The following is a 22,044-nucleotide window of genomic DNA, read 5'->3' as shown; positions in this document are numbered from 1 at the left end:
TTATGTACTGTACATACATATGTATTCAACTTTTACTCATCAATATCTTCATCAGAGTTCAATATTTTCCACATAAGCGACACTAGGTGCAGATGAGGTCGATGGAAGGGTACTGATAATGAAGAAACAGCTGGGTCTTCCACTTTTTTAAAATGTTTTTAGAGAAGATTGCACATAGTTAGTTTCTTTTTTTTCTTCAAAAATCTCACTGTAACATGCTACAGTCATAAATGCCTCTTTTCACTTTTGCAATTCTTTTCATATTTGCATCTTCTTCTTCAAAGATTGCCAACCCTTAGAAATTGATTTAAAAGCTGCAGCCATTTTCTGCCTTGAAAATGTTCTGGGACGCTGTGGAATATCAGGTTCTTCTGTTACTTCAGAATTTAGATGCGTCTCTATTTCAATTATTTCATCAGTTGTTAATTCCTCAAAATGTGAGTACAAAAGCTCTCTCACATCAGTCACATCTGATGTGAGAGAGCTTTTGGAGAGCTCTCTCACATCAGATGTGACAGAGTCGAGGTCCGCTTAATTGCCCAGTTCAACAATTTCTTCAGTCACAGGTTCTACTGGCTCCTCAAAATCACTTAAATTTTTCCCAAACTGCTGACACAAGTTTTTCCACACAACTCTTAAGTTTGTTTCCTTCACATTATGTGATTTTTCCAGTTCATTGCGGTGTGAAGTTTTTTTTTTTTTTTTTTATTTAAGTAGCATTTGTCATACATTAGTGAACATGACATGTGCACCATACACTTCACTATCTCTAAATCAACCAAATCATATCCATAGATAAAATTTTCTAAATTTGAATGAAAGGATTTGAGACTAACTGTAATAAGGATGGTGGGGTTTTTATAGCATGTAGGTGTTTATATATATATATTGCTGATCCTGCTACAATGCACGATGTTATAAAAAAACTGGTGCAGAGTATGAATGCACGCTATATCATACACATTTACTACAACAATTAGGGAGAGGTTCTATGAAGCTGTAAATTGTCAATTTTTTTTCCCCACTTTCAAATTTACTGTTATCAATATGATTGATAAATAACATATCACAACTCAAGGGTTATTAAATAAAAAAAAATTACTGAAATAAAACATAAGCAATATTGTTTTGTTTTTGATGGCTCACTGTTTCAGTCAGAAGAGGGGGAAGTCTTGTAGAGTACACACATACTGTATACTCATACCAATGTAAGATTACACTATATTTACATTAAAAATATGAATGTTAACGTGCAATACCTCTTCCACGTCCTCCACCTTTCCCTTTTTTCCCTTTCCATTTTGGTGCAGAATTCTTGAGGGGTAATGGAAGCTCTTCCTCCTGTATTACAAAATCGCAACAAAAGGGATCAATAAAAATAGAAAAGAATAAATAATAATAAAAATCATAAATAATAATATTACCAGTATTATTTATTAGATGTTTATTCAAAACAGCTTGAAAAATTTGGAAATTCTTTATCCCTTATATATGTACAGGGGAAAAAAAGTAGCAATTCTAATGAAAGATTGAAAACTGCTGCATTCCATGTAGATTTTTAAAGGAAGATAAAATGACCGAATTTATTGAAATAAGCTGGAAATAAAAACTTTACAGAAAATATTCCAATAACCAAATCATTTAGAAGCCAACTTATTGACATTTTAAAATCCTTGTGGATATTGTTGTCAAAGTCTGGAACTCAGAAGTTCCCAACCTTTTTCGGGCCACCGCCCACTTTGCAAAACATAAATTTTGTAATGCCCCCCATTATAACAGTTTTCCGCATTCAAGCCATTTGATATTTTCGACGTAAAAAGCAACTAATGATATATTACTACTTATGCCGTTAAATTATTGAAAAAGTAGTGGCCAATGTTTGCTTCATCTTGAACACAGTTATTGCTATACCGATTTTGATGAAACATAGCCCATATGTAAAGATTGTAAAGTGTATGCTCGAATAACATTATGCACAGCTTCATACAATGGTTTAAATATGAAAATTCGGAATACATATTAAGAGATTGCAAATGCATTAGTAAGAATCTTATTGTAATAATTAAAACACCATCAAATATATTACAAAATTGTTTATTTCGAACTTATAAAGTAAAAATACAAAGCAAAAATAACAAATTAATGTGAAGGATGAGCCTGATGCATTTTTAAAAGTTTGTTATCTTCATTTGTTGTGAGTTCTATGAGTTCCTCTTGTAAATTTGATGATCCTGCTGTGTTTACATGTGAGAAAGGATCTAGAACCCAATTTGGTATATTCACGTTTAGAATATCCTTGAATCGCTCATTAAAATCACACGGAGAATCTCCAAGGGTTGGAGGTATGTAAGTAAATCTTACTTTCTGAGAGACACTGTTGATAAATTTGAAAAGTGGCTATTCGCCTCGGCCTAGATTCCGCTTGAACAGAAGAAGTTTCCCCACAAAAGCGGCAATAACGTTTTTTGTTTTAATTAAATTCCATTCATCACCTTGTAATTGTAGATTTACTTCATTAAATATTTTATAGAGGTCTGTAAAATAAGCGGTTATTTTTGGATGTAATCAGGTTGGCCTGCAATCCATCGTCTCTGTTTTCTAGGAACTCTAGTACTGAATCAAACAAATTGTAAAATCGATTCAGACAAATACCTTTTGAAAGCCAACCAACTTCTGTGTGAAGTAGCAAACGATTGAAATCTTCATCGTTTTCACTACAAAGTTGGCTAAACAATCTGTTACTCAATGAATTGCTTCTAATCTTGTTGACTGCTCTAATAATGTAATGGAGCGAAGTATGCAGGCATTCACTTAAATTCTTAGCAACCAAATGTTGCTTAGGAACTTCGCATGCATCTGGTTTCGAAGTTCGTTTGCACACCAAATGCATGCATTTGGTGTGCAAACGAAATATATATATATGCTACGAGTAACGGGTTGTTTTATATGCATTTGATACCATCAAAAAATTTGAGGGAAAAATTGAATTTTCACTATCACACACACACATGCCCGTAAAATTCACCATAAAGTGTCATATGTTTGCTTGCTTGAATTCCATTCTGAGCTGCAAATGTAATTTCACTTCTCTTGCACTGACAGAGCTGCTGTTTGCCAAATGAATGAAAACTGGGTTCATTTTCCTGAAATTTCCACTTCCTTTCATTCACTTGAGGGAAAAAAACTCCTTGGGGGAGGGAGTTCACCCTTTCTAGTCCGACCCTAAGGAAAAGAGACAGAGAGAAAGAAATAAAAATATTCTTTTGGTGGGAGGAAGGCCAGGAGATTGACAAAGGTCCACAACTGTAACTTTCATCACAGATGCTGAAGTTCAAGTAAGTTAGTTTCATCGCAGATTCGAAAGTATTTCTTTATTGCATTCAGTTTCACAACAGATGCTAAAGTTCTAATAAGTCAGCTTCATCGTAGGATGCCTAAGTTCAGATTACTCCAATTTTTGTCCAGTGTGCATTCGATAAAAAACCCTCTTTGCTTTATTGTAATTGTTTTTCGGAACAATATTTTGCAATAATCCCCCTAGAAATATTAGCCAGTGAACTGCATTATACATTTCAAACATCGTCGTATAGCTTGCCCTTGAATACAAATGACTACAGTTACTTTCCTTTGAGTGACAGCCTTGTACAGTTGTGGACACTTCCTTCCAGTCAGTAAAATCATCAGTAGTCATCCTTTATTGTACCTAAAGTAATTTGTTATGTTGGGGCAAATGGCTTTTGCTCCTAATTGAAGTAGCACTTTCGAATTTTGCCCAAGTCTATTATCTGCACATATTGAAAATTAGAAGGACAGTAAAACAGTTGATAATTGGTGCCACTGGTGGGCAGCATTCCGACTAACAAATTTTCTGTTTATACTCTAGGATGACCACACGGTCAGAGATCCCGAAATAGAGAGAGAGAGAGAATACAAGAAACTGCATCGCATTTAGCAGTCACCGACTTGATTGTGTGAAATTACTCGCCAAAAACCACAGCAAAGCAATAGAAGTGATGGGGAGAAAATCTATTTTTCAGTGGGGTTTATCTGTTTATTGCAGTTCAGAACAGCATTATGACCGTGGATAGTGAATTTATTTGGCTTCTGTACTAAAACAGAATTTCTCCCTTTGCGATGACATCAAAGCGTAACAAGCAAGTATCTTCTAAGAATACTTTTTCGGCAGCCGTTAGTCGCAATCTGTTAGCTTTGTACTGTTAGAAAATATTGCAGTTTTGTGAAGAATACACATTTCAAGAAACAATACGTTATTCGTAGCGAATGATTTTTTTTTTCTTCTTCTGCACACCAGTTTTCAAAGTTTACGATGCAGCTACAAATAGAAATATTTTCTCGAAATTTCATTAGAGGATCACACCCGGGGAACTGCTGTTCCGATATTGTTTACTAAAGACAATTACAATAAAGCAAACTTTTTTTTTTTTAATCAAATGCGCATTGTAGTGTTATCAGTTTTACACCAGTTTTTCTCGTTTCTAAAAGATGAATTTCCCTGATTTTTTGTTCGTAGGAGCAATACACGTTGAAGAAAGGAAATACAATCTGTTCGCTTTCAAAAACAGTTGTTGCTACTGTTTCGCTTTATTGCTTCTTATGTCAATTCACAGTAGCTCGCGTTGTCGTGTTTCAAAGGTCCTGGGCTAATTAGGGTGGGTTTAGAAAAATAACAGAAAAAGGCCTAAAAAAATATACACTTGATGTCACATTTTTGTCATTTGCGTGAAATTCAATAGAAGGTTTTGAAAATTGAAGTGGGAAAATCGAAGAAAACAGTTCTGGCTTCACCTATAGCGAATTTCAGTTGTGTCCATAGAGTAAAAATTATAGAATTTATTAGTTGACCTTTAAACTGAGTCCACTGGACCCGAGGAGATAAAAATACAGATAATGAGCCACCGACCCCCTAGACCACCCCCAATTGCTTCTGAACCCACTATCCCCCCCCCCCAAGAAGGCTTCAGCGCCCACTGGGGGGGGGGTACCGCCCACTTGGGGCACCTATGGTCTAGAAGAACTGGTTATATAATATGCTGTACTATTTCAAAATTAAAGAAATTGTGTGGCTTATGACAAAAACAGTTTTTACATCAGAAAAGAAAAGGTATCAATAATAACAAAGAATCATAATAACTTTATAATTACATTTATCTATACTTTGGTGATAGAGTATCCAAAAATTTCACAATACAGGTAACTCCTGCTAATATGCTAATAAAATTGGCTGAATTTGAACTCTTGGTTAGGAGAACTAATGCTGAAATAATATGACTAACAGGACGTGGTGTCACCCAGAAATTGTGGATGGCAAGTTCCACTTATGGCAGGGGTCAGCAACCTGTGGCTCACGAGCGCATGCGGCTCCTTGAACATGTAACTGCGGTTTTTTAACTTTTAGCCCACATGTACGGCGAGCGACATATTTCTGTGAGCAAATATTTTCGAACATGAACTATATTAAAAATAACTCAAGAAACTGTCTGAAAAATGCAAGTCTCTCAGCATGTTTAAAGATGAAAATTACGGCATACTCACCTGATGTTGAGAAATTCACTCAAGAAGTTCAGCAGTAAAAGTAAATGAAGTTCACATTAATTCGTACCTAACTGGATGTTTATGGTTTTTTCAGTATTAATAAAAATATATATTTTTTACTAGAACACCTTCCCACTCTATTCCATTTCTTAAAAAAACTCTCCCCCATGCCAGCTTCAGCTGAGATGCAGCTCTTCAGATTCTTTTTTTTTTTTTTTTTTTTTTTTTTAATTAAATCAAAAATGGCTCTTCACTCAAAAAAGGTTGTCGACCCCTACACTATAGTATGTATAATGTATTAAGGAACAATAGCAGGGTGGGTGGGGTTGTCATTCTTATCAAAAGGAGCCTGAGAGTGAAAAGAGCTTCTGTTCAGTCTGAAGTTACATCTGCCAGCTGTGTGATGCGAGTTAGCTGGAAGCAAAGGTATAATGAGAGTGCAAGTAATCTACGGACCAGAAGATTGTGAAGAATATAAGGAGAATCTTTACATGCAAATAGAATGGGCACGCAAGCATTAATGTTTTATTAATCGGTGACTTCAATCTTCCCCAGATTAATTGGAATAAGTGGAAGGGAAACTCACCTAAGAAAAAATTTCTAACTAAACTAGATGATTATTGCATGTACGAACAAGACAGAGATAATACTAGGGGGTGAGAATATTCTTCGCCTCATCATTACTCACGAATTAGATGACATCACAGGGCTTAAAATACAAGAACCACTGAAGGTAGTGATCATGTGGTCATCAACTGAAAGATGAAGAAACATGTTATAATAGTTAAAGATAAAGGCACAGGTTTTAACATCAGAAGGGACTTTGACAGTTTAAGGCACTATATGGCATCTATTAATTGGGCAGATTGCAGAGTGAGGGTGAATATACTTGAATTATGGAATACCTTTAAAGCAAAAATCACAAAGCCACAAATGTATACATACTATTAAGAAAATACTGCAAGGAGGAGGATGCCGAAATGGAAGAATGCGGAGCTCGCCTATCAAATGTAGCAGATAAAGATAACACAGGATAGTTACAAAGTGATGAATAGTACTGAAGCATACGACAGCTACAAGTTGACTTGTAATAGTAGCACAGATAAGATTAGAGAGACCAAGGGTGCATGTATATGAGAAAGCACTGGAGAAGTGCTTTCTCATATATATCAAAGAATGAGGACGAGGAACTTTTCATGTATGTGAATACAAGGAAGAATAAAGCGAATCAGATCGGACCCTTGTGCAGTGTGTGTGGAAAGTCATAGACAATTCAACTGATGTCACAGATGAATTGAACAGGTACTTTTCATCTGTCTTTACTGAAGAAAGACCCTTCATGTTGAGAAGAGGCTGTGCAAGTGAGGCCAAGTCATATGAAATTGGTTATTTCGAAATTACAGATAACTGTTCATTAGAAAATGACTTGAGCATAAAGGCAAGTAAGGCTCCTGGAGTTGATGGCATATACCCAGTAATTTTGAGGGAGGCCACCAGGAAGTGTATTAAACCACTGAAGTTAATTATGAGGGCATCTTTGCACTTGGGAGAGATTCCTTTGGACTGGAGAAGTGCCAGCATATCACCAGTACATAAAGTTGGTTCTAAGATCAAAGTTGGTAACTACAGACCGGTTAGTCTGACTTCAGTGATATGGAAATTCTTAACAAAATTAATAAGAATGTAATCCAGGGACATTTAGATATCACATTCTAAATAACACAACTATGGTTTGTTATGGGAAAATCATGTTTAACCAACTTAATAAGCTATTTTGACACAGTTACTCAAGAGCTAGATGTAAGGAACACTTTTGACATACTTTATTTGGATTTTACAAAGGCTCAGTCCCTCACCAGAGGTTATTCTGTAAGCTGCAGCCCGTTGGTATTTATATGAATTTCATTTTTGCCATGCATATTGTATGGAAGAAAAGAAATAATAATTGCCTGATTTCTATTTGTCTGATTTTAATGAAACTTTGTTTGGCTTAACAAGTCCAAATACAAAATATCATGAAAATCTACTGAAGACCCTCTTTTACATGTGAAGACAATAGGTGCATAAAGCACTTAAGCATATAATATAAAAATATTTAGAGTATAGTAGACTGTTTTATGTGTTTTATACATAGATTTAACAAAAGCTTTTGAAAGAGTTAAACTAAAAGACGTGCAAAAGCTGTGAAAAGCTTTTAAACAATAGAAGTAATCAGAGATATGTATACACACAATCATACAGACAATAAATGCATAATCAAAACAGATCAAGGAAATGTAAATAAACTGGGTCCAAATCTCTTCAGCATGATAATGGATGAATTAAGTAAACAGAGTAAAAAATGAATTAGAATAAAAAAAATTAAATATAATCTGCTGTGCATATGATTCAGCACTAAAGGCAAAAATATGAAAATGGTTTGCAAAGAATGCTACATAACTTTAATGAAAAAGCAAAAGGGTATACAAGGTGTCTCAAAAATATTGGTACAAACGTTTAGGGGAGGTAGGTAACATCCAAAGGAATGTGAATTGCATAGGAACCCATAACCGGAAATTTCACGGGAAAGTAGTAGCAGAGGCACAAGAAGCAGAAATGACACAAGACAGTAATTAGTGGCAAACATTTATTTGACATAATATTAACAAGGGAGTACGAGATGGATGCATTTCATGATGTTACAACAGATGCTCGAAGGTTCCACCGTGAGACACGATGCATGCGTGACACCGACGCAGCATGGATTGGCGGATGCGGACGAACACACCTGGAGTATCTTTGACAGTAGCAGCAGCGCAGACGAGTCTCGCAACGAGATCCATTTCCATCTCCACAGGCAATTCATCTACGATAGATTTGACGGGCCCCCACAATAAGAAATCAAGGCATGATAAATCAGGTGATAAATCAACGGGTCCACCACAGCCAATCCATCAATTCCCAAAACACCTGTTCAAATGGTCACGAACACACCTTCTATAATGGGCAGGCGCCCCGTCATGTTGAAACTAAATGTTGCGTCTCACATTTGCTGGAACATCGTTCCAGAAAATGTGAACTGGTAGAACTTGTTCAAGAAAGATCCAATATTTAGCGGAGTTCGTGCAGGATGGTAACAGGTATGGGCCGACTAAGCAGTCACCGACCATACCTGCCCACACATTTACTGTGAAGCAATGTTGTGCCACATGGGGGCGCACACCATGTGGGTTGTCGTGAGCCTACGCATGAGCATTGTGCTGATTGAATAAGCCTTCCCAAGTGAAATAAGCCTCATCCGTGAACAAAACATAGGCTGGAAAATTCAAGTCTTGAACACTTTCTTGGAGAAACCACCGCGCAAAATCCACACATGCAGGATGATCTTGGGGGAGCAGTAACTGAACCCTTTGGAGATGAAAGGGGTGTAAGGAATCGTCGTGCCAGACACGCTGTACACTGCAACGAGACTCTACTAAGGCAGAGGCAATGGCATGTGCGCTGGTAGTAGGATTATTCTGGACAGCATTCAATACACTTTCTTCCACGGCGGGAGTTCGTGTCGAACGTGGTCTGCCCGCACTACTCCTGTTACCTCTAAATGACCCATAATCGCACAAATTTTAATTATATAATATCGGTGTAAATAGACCATAGTTACCCCATAGATTTGAGCTACGATTGTAGCGTAGAAGGCATCGTTTTAATTGTATCTCATAATGTGGTTGCCTTCACAACAAGATAGCTACTATTGAATTACTTCAAACAAATAACGCTTCTCTAGTAGAGAAGACTACTGTTATTTATTTTCAGCGTACCACCACCCAGACGATCGTTTCGAAGCTTTTTGGCTTCGTCATCAGTGGGCGGGTAGGTAATACAACATACTCAAATCTATGGGTTAACTATGGTGTATTTACACCGATATTATATAGTTAATTATCAAAACCCATAAGGATTGTGCCTAGTGCATTTAATTTTCCAAATACATTACCACCACACCCACCCTTCTGGCATCTCTCATAATGTGGATATAACTTCGCAACTGAGATGGCATGTTGTATTACCTACCCGCCCACTGATGACGAAGACAAAAAGCTTCGAAACGATCGTCTGGGTGGTGGTACGCTGAAAATAAATAACAGTAGTCTTCTCTACTAGAGAAGCGTTATTTATTTGAAGTAATTCAATAGTAGCTATCTTGTTGTGAAGGCAACCACATTATGAGATACAATTAAAACGATGCCTTCTACGCTACAATCGTAGCTCAAATCTATGGGTTAACTATGGTGTATTTACACTGATATTATATAGTTAATTATCAAAACCCATAAGGATTATGCCTAGTGCATTTAATTTTCCAAACAAATTTTAATGCACATGCGCAGACAAATGGTGGTCCAGTACATGTCTGTCTGAGAAGCGTTCTCCATAAATTCGTTGAGCAGTTCATCCATTGCCCTCTGCTAATCCATACACTAGGTGCATGTCTACCAGCTCACAGTTCATATATCGATGAATGCTCTTCATGTAGCAACTACTGCTTGAATGAGTAAATCAGAAATTTTTCCTCTCACGAACTGATGAACAGCACTGTCTACCGACTTACGGTGACGTTTCCGGTTATGGGTTCCTATGTGATTCACATTCCTTTAGATGTTACCTACCTCCCCTAAACATTTGTACCAATATTTTTGAGACACCCTGTATAATATGAAAATATCCATAGGAAAGTGCCTAACAATAACAAAAGAAGCACTCAGACATAATTTAGAACTAGGGAAGAAAAATAACAGAACAAGTAATGAAATTTAACTATCTAGGAACACAGGTAAACAGTTCAGGAATAACTAAAGTAGTAGACGAACAAGAATTAAATGAAAGTAGAATATCATGTAGTTAAGTAATATAATCTAGAATAATCCACAAACATTAATCAGGATTCTAATGTTAGAATATATAAAACTATAATAAGACCCATAATAACATATGCAGCTGAGACAAAGGGCAAAAATAAAACAAACATGAGAAGCCATAGAAATGACAACACTAAGGAAAGTAATTAATAAAACACTGAGATAGAGTTAGAGGAAATCAAGAAACAATGTAAAATACAGTCAATAATGAATATAATAGGGGAAAAAAAGAGAGGAAGAAAAAAAAAAAAAAATACGATGGATATTGACAGGTGGGCAAAAATATTAAACTGGAGACCCATTAGCAGACAAAGTAGAGGAAGGCCAAGAAGAACATAGGATGACTATCCTAAACCCGACATGCTTAAAGAAGGGAAAGGGGGGGGGGAATATATATATTGTTTGTTTGTTATTTGGTTCTTAGGAGCATTAGCAACTAAGGCCATCTTGCTCCGGGGATATGCGGTGGTCATTCCCTGACCTTTCTGCATCCTCTGTATTTGGTGGTCATGTGCTCGAATCCCGGTCTAATCAAGAAGCATGTGCTAAGCACTGCTGCTCCTGCCCACCTGGCTACGGAGGTTCCAATATATATATATATACACCTAGTTTCGTTGTTAAAGCATTCCAGATAGACAGGTTAGACAAAGCACATGAGACTAGTAGAACAACTTTAGTATAATGGAGAATATCCATAAAGAGTGATCAGGCTTGGAATGGAGTCTCCTCATTTTCACTCTGTAAGATTCATACATCAAATGTATGAATTTGTTGAGGAATATGAGAACAGAAATACCAACTCATTTCCAGTTCCCTCCAATAATATTACCATAACTGAAGAAGTACATGATCCAGCCTGAGCAACAGAAACCCAAAACATAGCATCCAACACTTTTTCCATACACTTAAATTTTACTTTGGCACCTCAGAAGAAATCTATAGTTTGCACTATACAATTTAGGATGTTCAACTTTTATTGTAGTAGTAGTAGTAGTGGCATGTGATGCAAGAAAGCAAGTGTATAAGCTTATGCAGCATCAGCCAAAAAAATAAAAAAAGAGATTGTGAATATGTTCAACTAAAAGATGTTCAACTTTTATTGTTGAACATCCTGCAAGTAGGATGTTCAACTTTTTTTGTGAATATGTAACATTTTGGAAATTTTAAATTAGCCAAATGAAGAAGATTACAACACAGTCTTGCTCAAGGCAAGCCTGTGATGTATAGTTATTACTTTCTGAGTAACTTAATGTAAACTTCCAAATTCCATGAAATGTGTTACCTTCAACTATTCACATACAGCGAAGTGAGTTTTAATTATAATTTTTACATCACAAATATAGCTATTTTAATTACTATAAATATAAAATGCAACTAATTTAATAGGAATTACTAATTATAATATTTGAATAGCATAATGTGCAGGTTATTTTTATCTAAATATTTGAAATAAAAGTTTAGAATGTATTACAGTCAGTCCTCGTATAGCATGATAGTTGTGTTCCTAGAAACCCTCGTGCAATGCAAAATCATGCAATATAAACAACAGGCTCTATGGGAAAAATAGGGTTAGGTGCCAACCACCCAAGACTGAACACACATTTGTAACGAAAACATTACCAAACACAATAAATAATCGTAATAAAGTACTTACGTATTTTATTACGACTATTAACTATTACGTAATAAAATATTGCTAATGCTTTTGCTTCTATTGTAAGCAAACTTGTTTTTTGTTTGATTTTCTATCCAAACAGTTGACAGCCGTTGCATCTCTTCAAATTCTTTGTCTTAATCTAATGGATTTTAATTATACTTTGAGTAGTTCCTGCTATGAAAGTTGTTTTTATTTTCTCTGCATTCTTTGTAATTCTCGGCATTGCCTCATTTAGGTCTGTAGCATGTGCAATATCACATGGTCTTTCATTTCGCCAAAGCGTTTCACAGTTTCATATTTTTTTGCTATCGACAGTGGCGGACTGGTCATAAGCCTTACTGGGGAAACCCCGGTGGGCCAGAGGCCGGTGTGATTTTGGCCATAAACCATAGTATGAGGCCACTATAAATTTTCCCGGGTAAGAATTTTTGATCCAGTCCGCCTCTGTTTTATCTTTTTTTTTTTCTCTCTCTGAATCTGCACACCTTTTAAGTATTTTACTCATTTTTAGGGAACAAAGCACAATTACAAAACGAGGAGGCACGCTTGATACACATAAACAAAGCTGGGCACATGTAGTAACTGAATAAACAACACCGTAAAGGCAGAGATTCACTATTAACACCTCACATTTTTACTAAAGCACATTTCTAGGGGTTACTACCATAAAACAATAAAACAATTTCCAGTTGCGTTTCTGCTAATGGAATCTGTTATAAACTGGTAGTAAACTCGATCTAATTGTATTTGCGATTATACCGATAGCTGGAATTGTGTTGGTTTTTACGTTCTTATGGTGAAATGTGTTTCCCCTTCACTGATATAAAAAACAAATACATTTTCAGAATCTTCTCTTCGTTCCTATCGTGTTGCATTCAGTTTGGGTGATTCCGCATTCGACTGCCATTTCTTGTAAACACACAGGCAAATCGTGCATAAGCGAATTCGGTTCATGTTATATAAGATATCATTCCCTTATTTATAAATCGTGTATGATCGAATTTGTGTAATGTAAACACGTGTTATACGAGGACTGACTGTACTAATACAGTCTAAAAATCATGTTTCATCGGTCTTTTCTCCTATAGTGATTGCAATCCTGCTATTACACCAACATGAAAACACCAAAAGACCAAGGCGACGTACAGTTTGTCAGTGTGGTCGTTTGTTGTGTTTTGAAACAGCAGGATTACAACCACTGGAGGAGAAAACATCTATGAACATGTGATTTTTAGACTCTATTGGTAATCATTAGTTTCTAAACTTTACACAGGGGAAGAGCTTTTATTTAAAGTAATTATTTTAGTAAGAATTCACCTGCTTGGTCTGACAGACCTCATCACTGAAATACTTATTACCATATATACAGCAAGTCTTACTTGAATTTTTATTAAGTGAATTTTTGCTTGTAGTTCTGTGCAAAAAGTATCTGTCAGACACAAGAATAAGAACACCACCACCTATATTACTACTTCTGCCTCCTGCTGCTATTTTTAGTTTGTGTAATGTAAACAAATGTTTCTTGTTGGAGAGGTTCTCTTCAATTTTATGTTTAATTATTATATATTTTTTTAATTTTCTTCTTATTACTATTTTATTTATTTATTTTTTTATTATTATTATTTTTTTTTTTTGGCTGGTGCAGCATAAGCCATAGACTTCCTTGCACCATGTGGCCATTGCTAATACTAACTAGTTTTTGTCTCTTTTTTTTATTTTACAAAACATGTGCACACACAATGCTGAATTTTCCTGACTTAGTGGGAGACTGATAGTTCATATTTATATTTGTTTGTTTCCACTCCTCCCTTTCAGCAGAATTAATGAGTTTTTGTTTCAATTAAAATAATGTGGAAAAACTAAAAAAAAAATTATAGAATTTTTCATTAAAAAAATTACATTTAATAACTACAGCAATCCATTAGTAAGTGATTGAGCACCAGTATACAACAAAAAATCATAGCATAAGAAAAACTTTTTCAAAAGTAAAACAGAAAAATTTAAGAATGTCAGATCAGGCATCCTTGTCATTGTAACAACTGGTGGTGCCACTGCTGCCAAGTTAATATTAAGCTTACAGAAAATAGTACATGGTTATCTCAGTATTAATAAGGAGCACATAACTGACAACAGTTATGAAGCAATTTCCCTGAATTAGCCAAAGGGAAATTACAAAAATCTTAAAAATAAATAATAAAAAATAACTTACCACTTGTGGCATGCCGGCAGCTTTTGATTTAAAAACATTTTCAAGGGTTCTGGCCATAAGAACAACATCCTATTTAATAAAAAAAAAAAAAAAACTTTCAGCCTTATGAAATAGGAAATCCCCTTATTTAAAATGAAATATTTTATTTAGTTCTCATTTATTTGTGAAATTAACGCTCCTTGAGATAACTAATACCAAGTTTCAAATAATACGTAATAATTGATACCTTAAATTACAATTCTAATCATATAACCTTCGGCATTGAGAAGCATACAGTACCATTTATTGCATATTATTTTAAACTTATTCTTGGATATAATTTATTATATCCAAGAAATTTATCATGCAGAAAGGATATTTCACAATTATACCATCCTGCATATTTATTCCTTTCAGCAACCTTATTCAACATTAGTCTAATGTTACCTAAATTTAATGAATGAATGTATCCCCTTTAATTAATGCTATGCAGATTACAATGTTATCATTAGAATACCAGCACATGCCCTAAAAATTCCTTAAGTAATACTAAATACAGGCAACTCTTGGTTTACAAACATTCGATTTATGAACATCACAATTCATTTAAGATTTCTTAAAGTCACCAATAGATCCTTATAAAACAAAATGCCAAACATATAGTAAACATAACTGTAAGATTTAAATAAATAAACTTGTAAAAAATATATTTATAGCAATAATTATCAGAAAATTATTATATGATAATTATACTGAACTATTCTTGGTTAATAAAACTAATCTAGTCAGTAAAAAAAATGTTAGTTTACATGCCATGCCACGCAGAATGTTTTCTCGCAGGAAAGAAATTGGTGATTCCCCCTATTATAATATAATAGGATCATCACTTATTTCTCCCAGGTTATCTTAGACGGACAACCATTGGTTCACGTAGGGTTTGGAAAAGGGAAGCTTCTCCATCCCGTTCTATTCCAGTCGCAAAGATATCCGAAACAGATAATAGTAGCACTGCGAACACACAGCAAAAACCTGTGTCACTTATGTGGAAAATATTGAACACTGATGAAGATATTGACGAGTAAAAGTTGAATACATATGTACAGTACATATACAGTAATACCCCGAAGTTACGCGATAGGTGGGTCCGACGAAAATCGCGTAGGTCGAATTCGCGTAAGTCGGGGTACAACTTTGCATATAAATACATATAAATTTTGCTTAATTGGGACCAAGGACTAACAAAAACACTAGTTTAGAAGAAAAATATTAATAAAATTGCAGTTCTTTATACATATTAATACAAAAGATGTATTAAAAAACAAATGACTTACGTTAAAAAGTTATTTCGATGTCGATGGCTTCATAAAATCTAACAAATTCGTCTGACGACACAGAGACTTCTTTTTTTCACGCAGAATTTCTTCGTAGCAAGATAATAATTTTTTTATTCCTTGCTTTGTAGCTATAACGCGTTCTTCGTTGGAGTCTATGTTTTCTAAAATTTTTAAGCCCTTTTCAATTTTCAACCTGTCAAGTTTGCAATTGTCATGTGCTTTTCGCCGTTGCTTCGTTTAGGCCTGTAGCACGTGCAGTATCACATGGCCTTTCATTTCGCTCAAAGCGTTTCACAATTTTATATTTTTTCTCTATCGACAGAGGCGGACTGGCCATAAGCCTTACCGGGGAAACCCTGGTGGGCCAGTGTGATTTTGGCCATAAACCATAGTATGAGGCCACTATAAATTTTCCCGGGTAAGAATTTTTGACCCAGTCCGCCTCTGTTTATCGATAATTGCTTTTCTTTTTCTCTCTGAATCTGCAGTGTCTTCACCAGGACGCTTCCTTTTCACACCTTTTAATTAAGCATTTTACTCATTTTTAGGGAATAAAGCACAATTACAAAACGAGGAAGCACGCTTGATACGCATAAACAAAGCTGCGCGCATGTAGCAACTGAATAAACAACACCATAAAGGCAGAGATACACTATTAACCCCTCACATTTCTAGGGGTTACTACCATAAAACAATAAAAATCCAGTTGCGTTTCTGCTAGTGAAATCTGTTATAAACTGGTAGTAAACTCGGTCTAATTGCATTTGCGATTTTACCGATAGCTGGAATTGTGTTGGTTTTTACGTTATTATGGTGAAATGTGTTTCTCCTTCACTGATATAAAAAACATAAAAGCAGCAAAGTTGAATTTTGTTCATCTTTCGCTCTCATTCTCCGCCATCGCACCGTATATCGATAACATATGAAAAACGACCTTGAAGATAGTTGGCGGCAGCGTTGCCAAACAAAAAAATCAAGAAACGCGTAACTCCGAGTTCGCGTAAGTCGGGGTATTACTGTATTATGTTAGTACTCATTTCTATTTTGTAACTCTTTATATTTTTAATTAAAATTAACAAGTACGATGTCTTGTTTTTTTATTCTTTTCTTATTTTATGTTAGGTATCGTATACGAAAAACCATAACGCATACATACATTATAATAAAACGTATCGCATAGACCACTCAATGTTTAGTACATGGTTTTATGCTTTATAATGGCTGCTAACATATGATACGTATCATAAAAGCTCAGGAGTGCAAGATACATATAATGAACAACATCTTCGAACAGAACTCATTTGTAAACCAAGAGTTGCCTGTATATTCAACTTAGGGAGGTGCCATACAGAAACTTCAACTGGTTACAAAAAGGAACTGAGACTCAATAGCACTTAAAAATCAAGAAAGCAATAATGCAATTGCAGGTGACTAATCAACCGGTGCAATACCACCACTTTGCTTATTGGAGGCTTGAAGTGGTGGAACCCATGTTTAGTCTCTAGAGCTAAGTTCCGGTCAACCCTTCCCTATCTCTTCCATCATGCAGTATGACTGATGACTTTTAAGGTTATGATAAACATCGTAGCAAGATCCAATATTCCTTACATTTCGAGGGTACAGCACTAAAATGGTGTTCGCAGGTCGGCCACTAGTTAGTACACCGGACCGAAACTACTGGTAACTCTCTAGGAGGCTTCCGGATCAGCTAGTGTAGCTCTACTCTGCCAGACAGTGACAGGAAGGAGTCCGAGTAGTGTGTATGCAGGGAGCATTATCGAGGACATATTATGTCAAGGATCTGGGTATATTCTTACCATGTGTATGCCACATACAAAAATTTCATTACTTCACACAGCATGTCCCACCCACTTTTTCTTACTATTGAATACACCATGAATTGTCAAACTAATAGAGCAAGCTTATCTGCAAAAAGATCTAAACCTCCCAAGCACTTCCTAATTCATTTCACAAATATACGTGGTCTCAATTCTAATTTAATGATGTCCATTTCCAGTCTGCCAAACCCCATGTACTTTTTCTGACAGAATCTCAGTTATCGGTTGATTCAACTACTGCTCGTCTCAGATGCCTAAATTATATGCTGTATGATTCCTTTCGCCTCAAAGGTCGTACTTGTGCATATGTCCATTCTGATATTTCCTGTCAGAGACTTGGCAATTTCAAATCTCCTCTCTTTGATCTTCTCTGGCTTAAAATCTCTCTACCTCATTGTGTCAAATTCATCTGTTGTCTCTGCTGTTCTCCCAACTCCACTAATCACTTGGAGCTCTGACTTTCTCCAGTCCAACTTTCCTGACAGAGAGGTAATTTTCCTTGGTGATTTTAATGTTCACAACTCCAGCTGAATTCCGTTTTTTATTCACACCAACCCAACTGGTCGAGATGCTGAGGCTTTTGCAATTACTAATGACCTTGCACAGATTCTTCATTTACCTACAAGAATACCAGACAATCCTAATCATACAGCCTATTCGCTTGATCTTTTTCTCACAAACAACCCTTCTAAGTACATCGAAGTGAGAGGTCCTTTAGGCACTTCAGATCACAACTTGGTGATTGTCTCTTCTCCAATGGAACCTTTATCTTATGGCTATTCCCAATCTCGTGTTGTTTGGCATTACAAGAATGCAAAATGGGATGACCTGCGAGACTTCTTTTCTTTTCCTTGGTCGGATTACTGTTTCAAAACTTCTGATGTCAACATTTGCTCAGATCGTGTCAGTGAAATTATTCTTGCAGGAATGGAATCCTTTATCCCACACTACACTTTAAAATCTCATCCTTTAAATAAACCTTGGTTTTCCAATAAATGTGCTAAGGCTGTTCAAGAGAAGAATGTTGCATATCTTAATTGGCTTGTTTCTAATTCTTCAGTTTCATTTTCTGCCTACACCAAAGCTTGCAACAATTGTAAAGCAGTTATTAATCAGTCCAAACTAGAGTTTGAACAGGCTAAGAGTAGAAAACTTGCTTCTTGCAAGTTTTCTACTCTTAGCCACTTCAAACCGTAGCATTCTGGTCTCTTGCGAAACCTATTGGCCGCAACTTTTGCCCATCTCTGCTCCCACCTATGTCCAAAACAGATGGTTCTGTTGTCACTTCAGCCAAGGATAAAGCTGACTTGCTAGCATCCCATTTTTCTTCAAACTCATGTATTAATGATCTTGGTAAAACACCTCCCACCATTCCCAACACACTCCATTCAATGCTTCCTGTGGTCTTCTGTCAAAAGGATGTCAGAAGGATTTTGACGAATCTTGATGCTAAGAAAGCTCCAGGTCCCGATGGTATATCTCCACTTGTTCTTAAAACCTGTGCTCCTGAACTTACTCCTATTCTTTGCCGCCTTTTTTCACTTTCTTATTCCAAAGGCGTTTTTCCTTCGGCTTGGATATTTGCTCATATACAGCCAGTTCCTAAAAAGGGTGACAAATCCCTCCCATCCAATTATCGTCCCATTGCAATTCCTTCTACTCTTTCTAAAGTAATGGAGAAATCAATTAACCGCCAACTCTTAAACTACCTAGAAACGTTCTGTCTGATCAACGATCGCAAGTATGAGTTTCCGTCAGTGTCGATCCACTGGTGATATTCTGGCTTATGTTACCCATTTATGGACTAATTCAATGGAAAGGTTCGGTGAAACACAAGTAGTTGCTCTTGATATCTCAAAGGCTTTAGATCGTGTTTGGCATAAAGGTCTTCTAAACAAGCTTCCATCTTAAGGTTTGCCGACTGTTTTTAATAATTGGTTATCCAGTTTTCTCTCTGATCACTCACTGAGGGTGATGGTAGATGGCTCTCTGTCTTCTAACTTCTCCACTAATGCAGGTGTCCCCCAAGGTTCTGTTCTTTCCCCCACTCTTTTCCTCTTGTATATTAATGACCTTCTTCCATTGACTGGAAATCCTATCTATAGTTTTGCTGATGATAGCACTTTGCATTCCACTTTCCATTTTGAGAAACCTTGTCCTGCTCAATCAGCTTCAACTTCTCGAATATCTGCTACCAATTCCTTAAATGCCAATCTTCAGGTAATTCTCCAGTGGGGCAAAGACAACTTAGTTGATTGCAATCCTTCTATAACTCAGTATTGTCTTATATCTTGCAAAAAGGATCCTTCTGCTCCTATGCTTATCTTTAGTGACTCTCCAATTTCTAAGGCAAAATGATATACAGTAAACCCCCGGTTTTCGGTGGGGTTACGTTCTTGAGAAATGCCGTGAATACCGAAAACACGGATACTGAGTTATGGCTCCCATATTAATAAAGGGGTTCCGTTCCAAAGTATGAAATATATAAGAAAAACTAGTCTAAAATTTTGTCTATGTATGTATTATATGTACATAGACAGTACATAGTGAAATGCAAGCATATGGCATCGAAATGAAAATAAGAAACAATTTAATATTAAATGTAATATTTATTAGAAATTTCGAACAAATCTTTCAAACCAACGGCTTTGCTAGAAGAAAAAAAAAAAAAAAACTTATCCCGCCAGTGCTATCACCAGTTTCGCTAAAGTATTGATAAAGGAGTTTTGCCTTTTCACGAATGATGAGTGAACTTAACGGAATTTTATTTTGAGTTCGGTCTTCTATCCACAGATTTAAAGCTTTTTCAATTTTTTCTAATTTAACATTACGAGTTACACAGCAAATTTTTGAAGCAATTAGCGCCTTTTTACAGACACTAAGGCGGATTTTTTCTTCCGATTTTTTGATTGACTGTACTATTGACTCATTGATTTTATAATGTTTTGCCACTGACGAGACACTTTCACCGTTAGAAATTTTGTGGAATAACTCAATTTTATTCGCTAATGTCATCACCTTCTTTGATCTTTTCACATTTCCCTTGTTATTCGTAGCCATATTTTTGTACGGGTTAGAAAGAACTTGTTCACAATAAAGTCACTTTCTTCCATTAACACACTCGAAAAAGTCTGTTTCACACTGCAAAACGATAGAGTTATCACTTTTGTAAGCATATCAATTTATAAATTGATAAATTTATAAGCATATAAATTAAAAGTAAACGACAAAACCTTCTATGACAAGCGCATAATACATACTGAACAAGTATTAGCGAGAAACATCCAAGCTCGCGATTTTGTCACCCCTCTCCCCCCTCCCACTGAGCGCTGTTTTGACCGGGAAAGATAATTTATTTTAGCCACGCCCATGTTTTTTTATGACAGAAAATGTTCATGGCGCGTTAAAATTCACATTTTTTTTTTTTTTTTTTTTTTTTTTTAAGGTTTCATTTTATATTAAATCAGCAACCGCGAATAGCGGGGGTTTACTATATTTCTTTTGGGGATTACCCTGACTTCTAATCTCTCTTGGCACAAGCACATTACAAATATTGCTTCTTCTGCATCTAAAAAACTTGGTTTTCTCTTTCGCTCTCTGCATTACTTTTCTTCCAAACAGCTGTCATTCTGTATAAATCGCAAATCCACCCTGCCATGGAATATTGTTCCCACATCTGGGGTGGTGTCCCCAAAACCTCTCTCAGGCTTCTGGATTCCATTCAGAAGAGGACAGTTAGGTTAATTAATGAGTCATCTCTAACAGAGTCTCTCCGCTCACTGTCTCATAGCCATACTGTTTCTGCTGCATGCCTCTTCTACAGATAGTTCCATGGGCACCGTTCTTCTGAATTGGCTTCTATAATTCCCACTCTCTCTTTCAAAACAGTCCGAAAACGTGCCTCCACCAGCCAACATCAATTTACCGTCCAACTTCAAACTCACAGAACAACTTTTCATCTTCCTCGTTTATTCATTCAACTGCTGTTTTCTGGAACAACCTTCCTTCATACGTATTTCCTGAAAATTATAGTCTACAGAAGTTCGAGTCCAATGTTTACAAATATCTTCTTTCGTCTTCTCAACCTCCAACCCAAGCACGGTACTAAGTGCTATGGATTCTAACACCTCTCGTGTTTGGGGTTTACATAAAAAAAAAAAAAAAAAAAAAAGAAAAAACCACTTAAAGATATAACTACTGCCGAGGATGAGAGGAAGGGATTTTACTTTCATAAAGGTGATTACAGTGGTCTTAGACAGTTTTTAAATACCTTTTAGTGGGACCAACTGATGATGTTACCAACTGCAAATTCTGAATGGAAGGCACTCAAGAAAGTAATCACAGAAGCTAAGCCTTTTTGTACCAACTAAGACATGCTGTTCAAGGTTTATATCTAAATGGATTGATGAACTGATGAGACTAGTGGAAGAGAAGAAAAATGTGTGGTATGATTATAAATTTGCAGGGGATATGGACTATTATAGCAAGTACAAACTAGTCAGCAGTCAGTCACTAAGGAGGGTTATAAGGGATTAAGACAAGCTAATGCAGATTATGAGAAGCCTTTGATTAAGAATAC

The 22,044-nt window shown here is 36.0% G+C and overlaps 1 protein-coding gene across 11 annotated transcripts in view; it reads right to left on the bottom strand.

Annotated features, from left to right (window-relative positions):
• LOC150087831 (bromodomain-containing protein 2-like) overlaps positions 1 to 22,044 on the bottom strand; it is a 676,121-nt gene that overhangs the window by 470,264 nt on the left and 183,813 nt on the right. For all 11 annotated transcript variants that reach the window (XM_090369219.1, XM_090369215.1, XM_090369216.1 and 8 more), the window contains 2 exons: positions 14,315 to 14,383; positions 1,260 to 1,341 (listed from right to left, as the gene is read on the bottom strand). In XM_090369219.1, the coding sequence (XP_090225345.1) occupies positions 1,260 to 1,341; positions 14,315 to 14,383 (151 nt within the window). The remainder of the gene's footprint in view (positions 1 to 1,259; positions 1,342 to 14,314; positions 14,384 to 22,044) is intronic.

This window comes from Mastigoproctus giganteus, chromosome 3 (genome assembly GCF_048544385.1).
Source record: "Mastigoproctus giganteus isolate SK-2022 chromosome 3, ASM4854438v1, whole genome shotgun sequence".
NCBI lineage: Eukaryota > Metazoa > Arthropoda > Arachnida > Uropygi > Thelyphonidae > Mastigoproctus > Mastigoproctus giganteus.
Note: the sequence above shows the minus strand (reverse complement) of the source record. Positions and strands in the feature narration are given on the sequence as shown.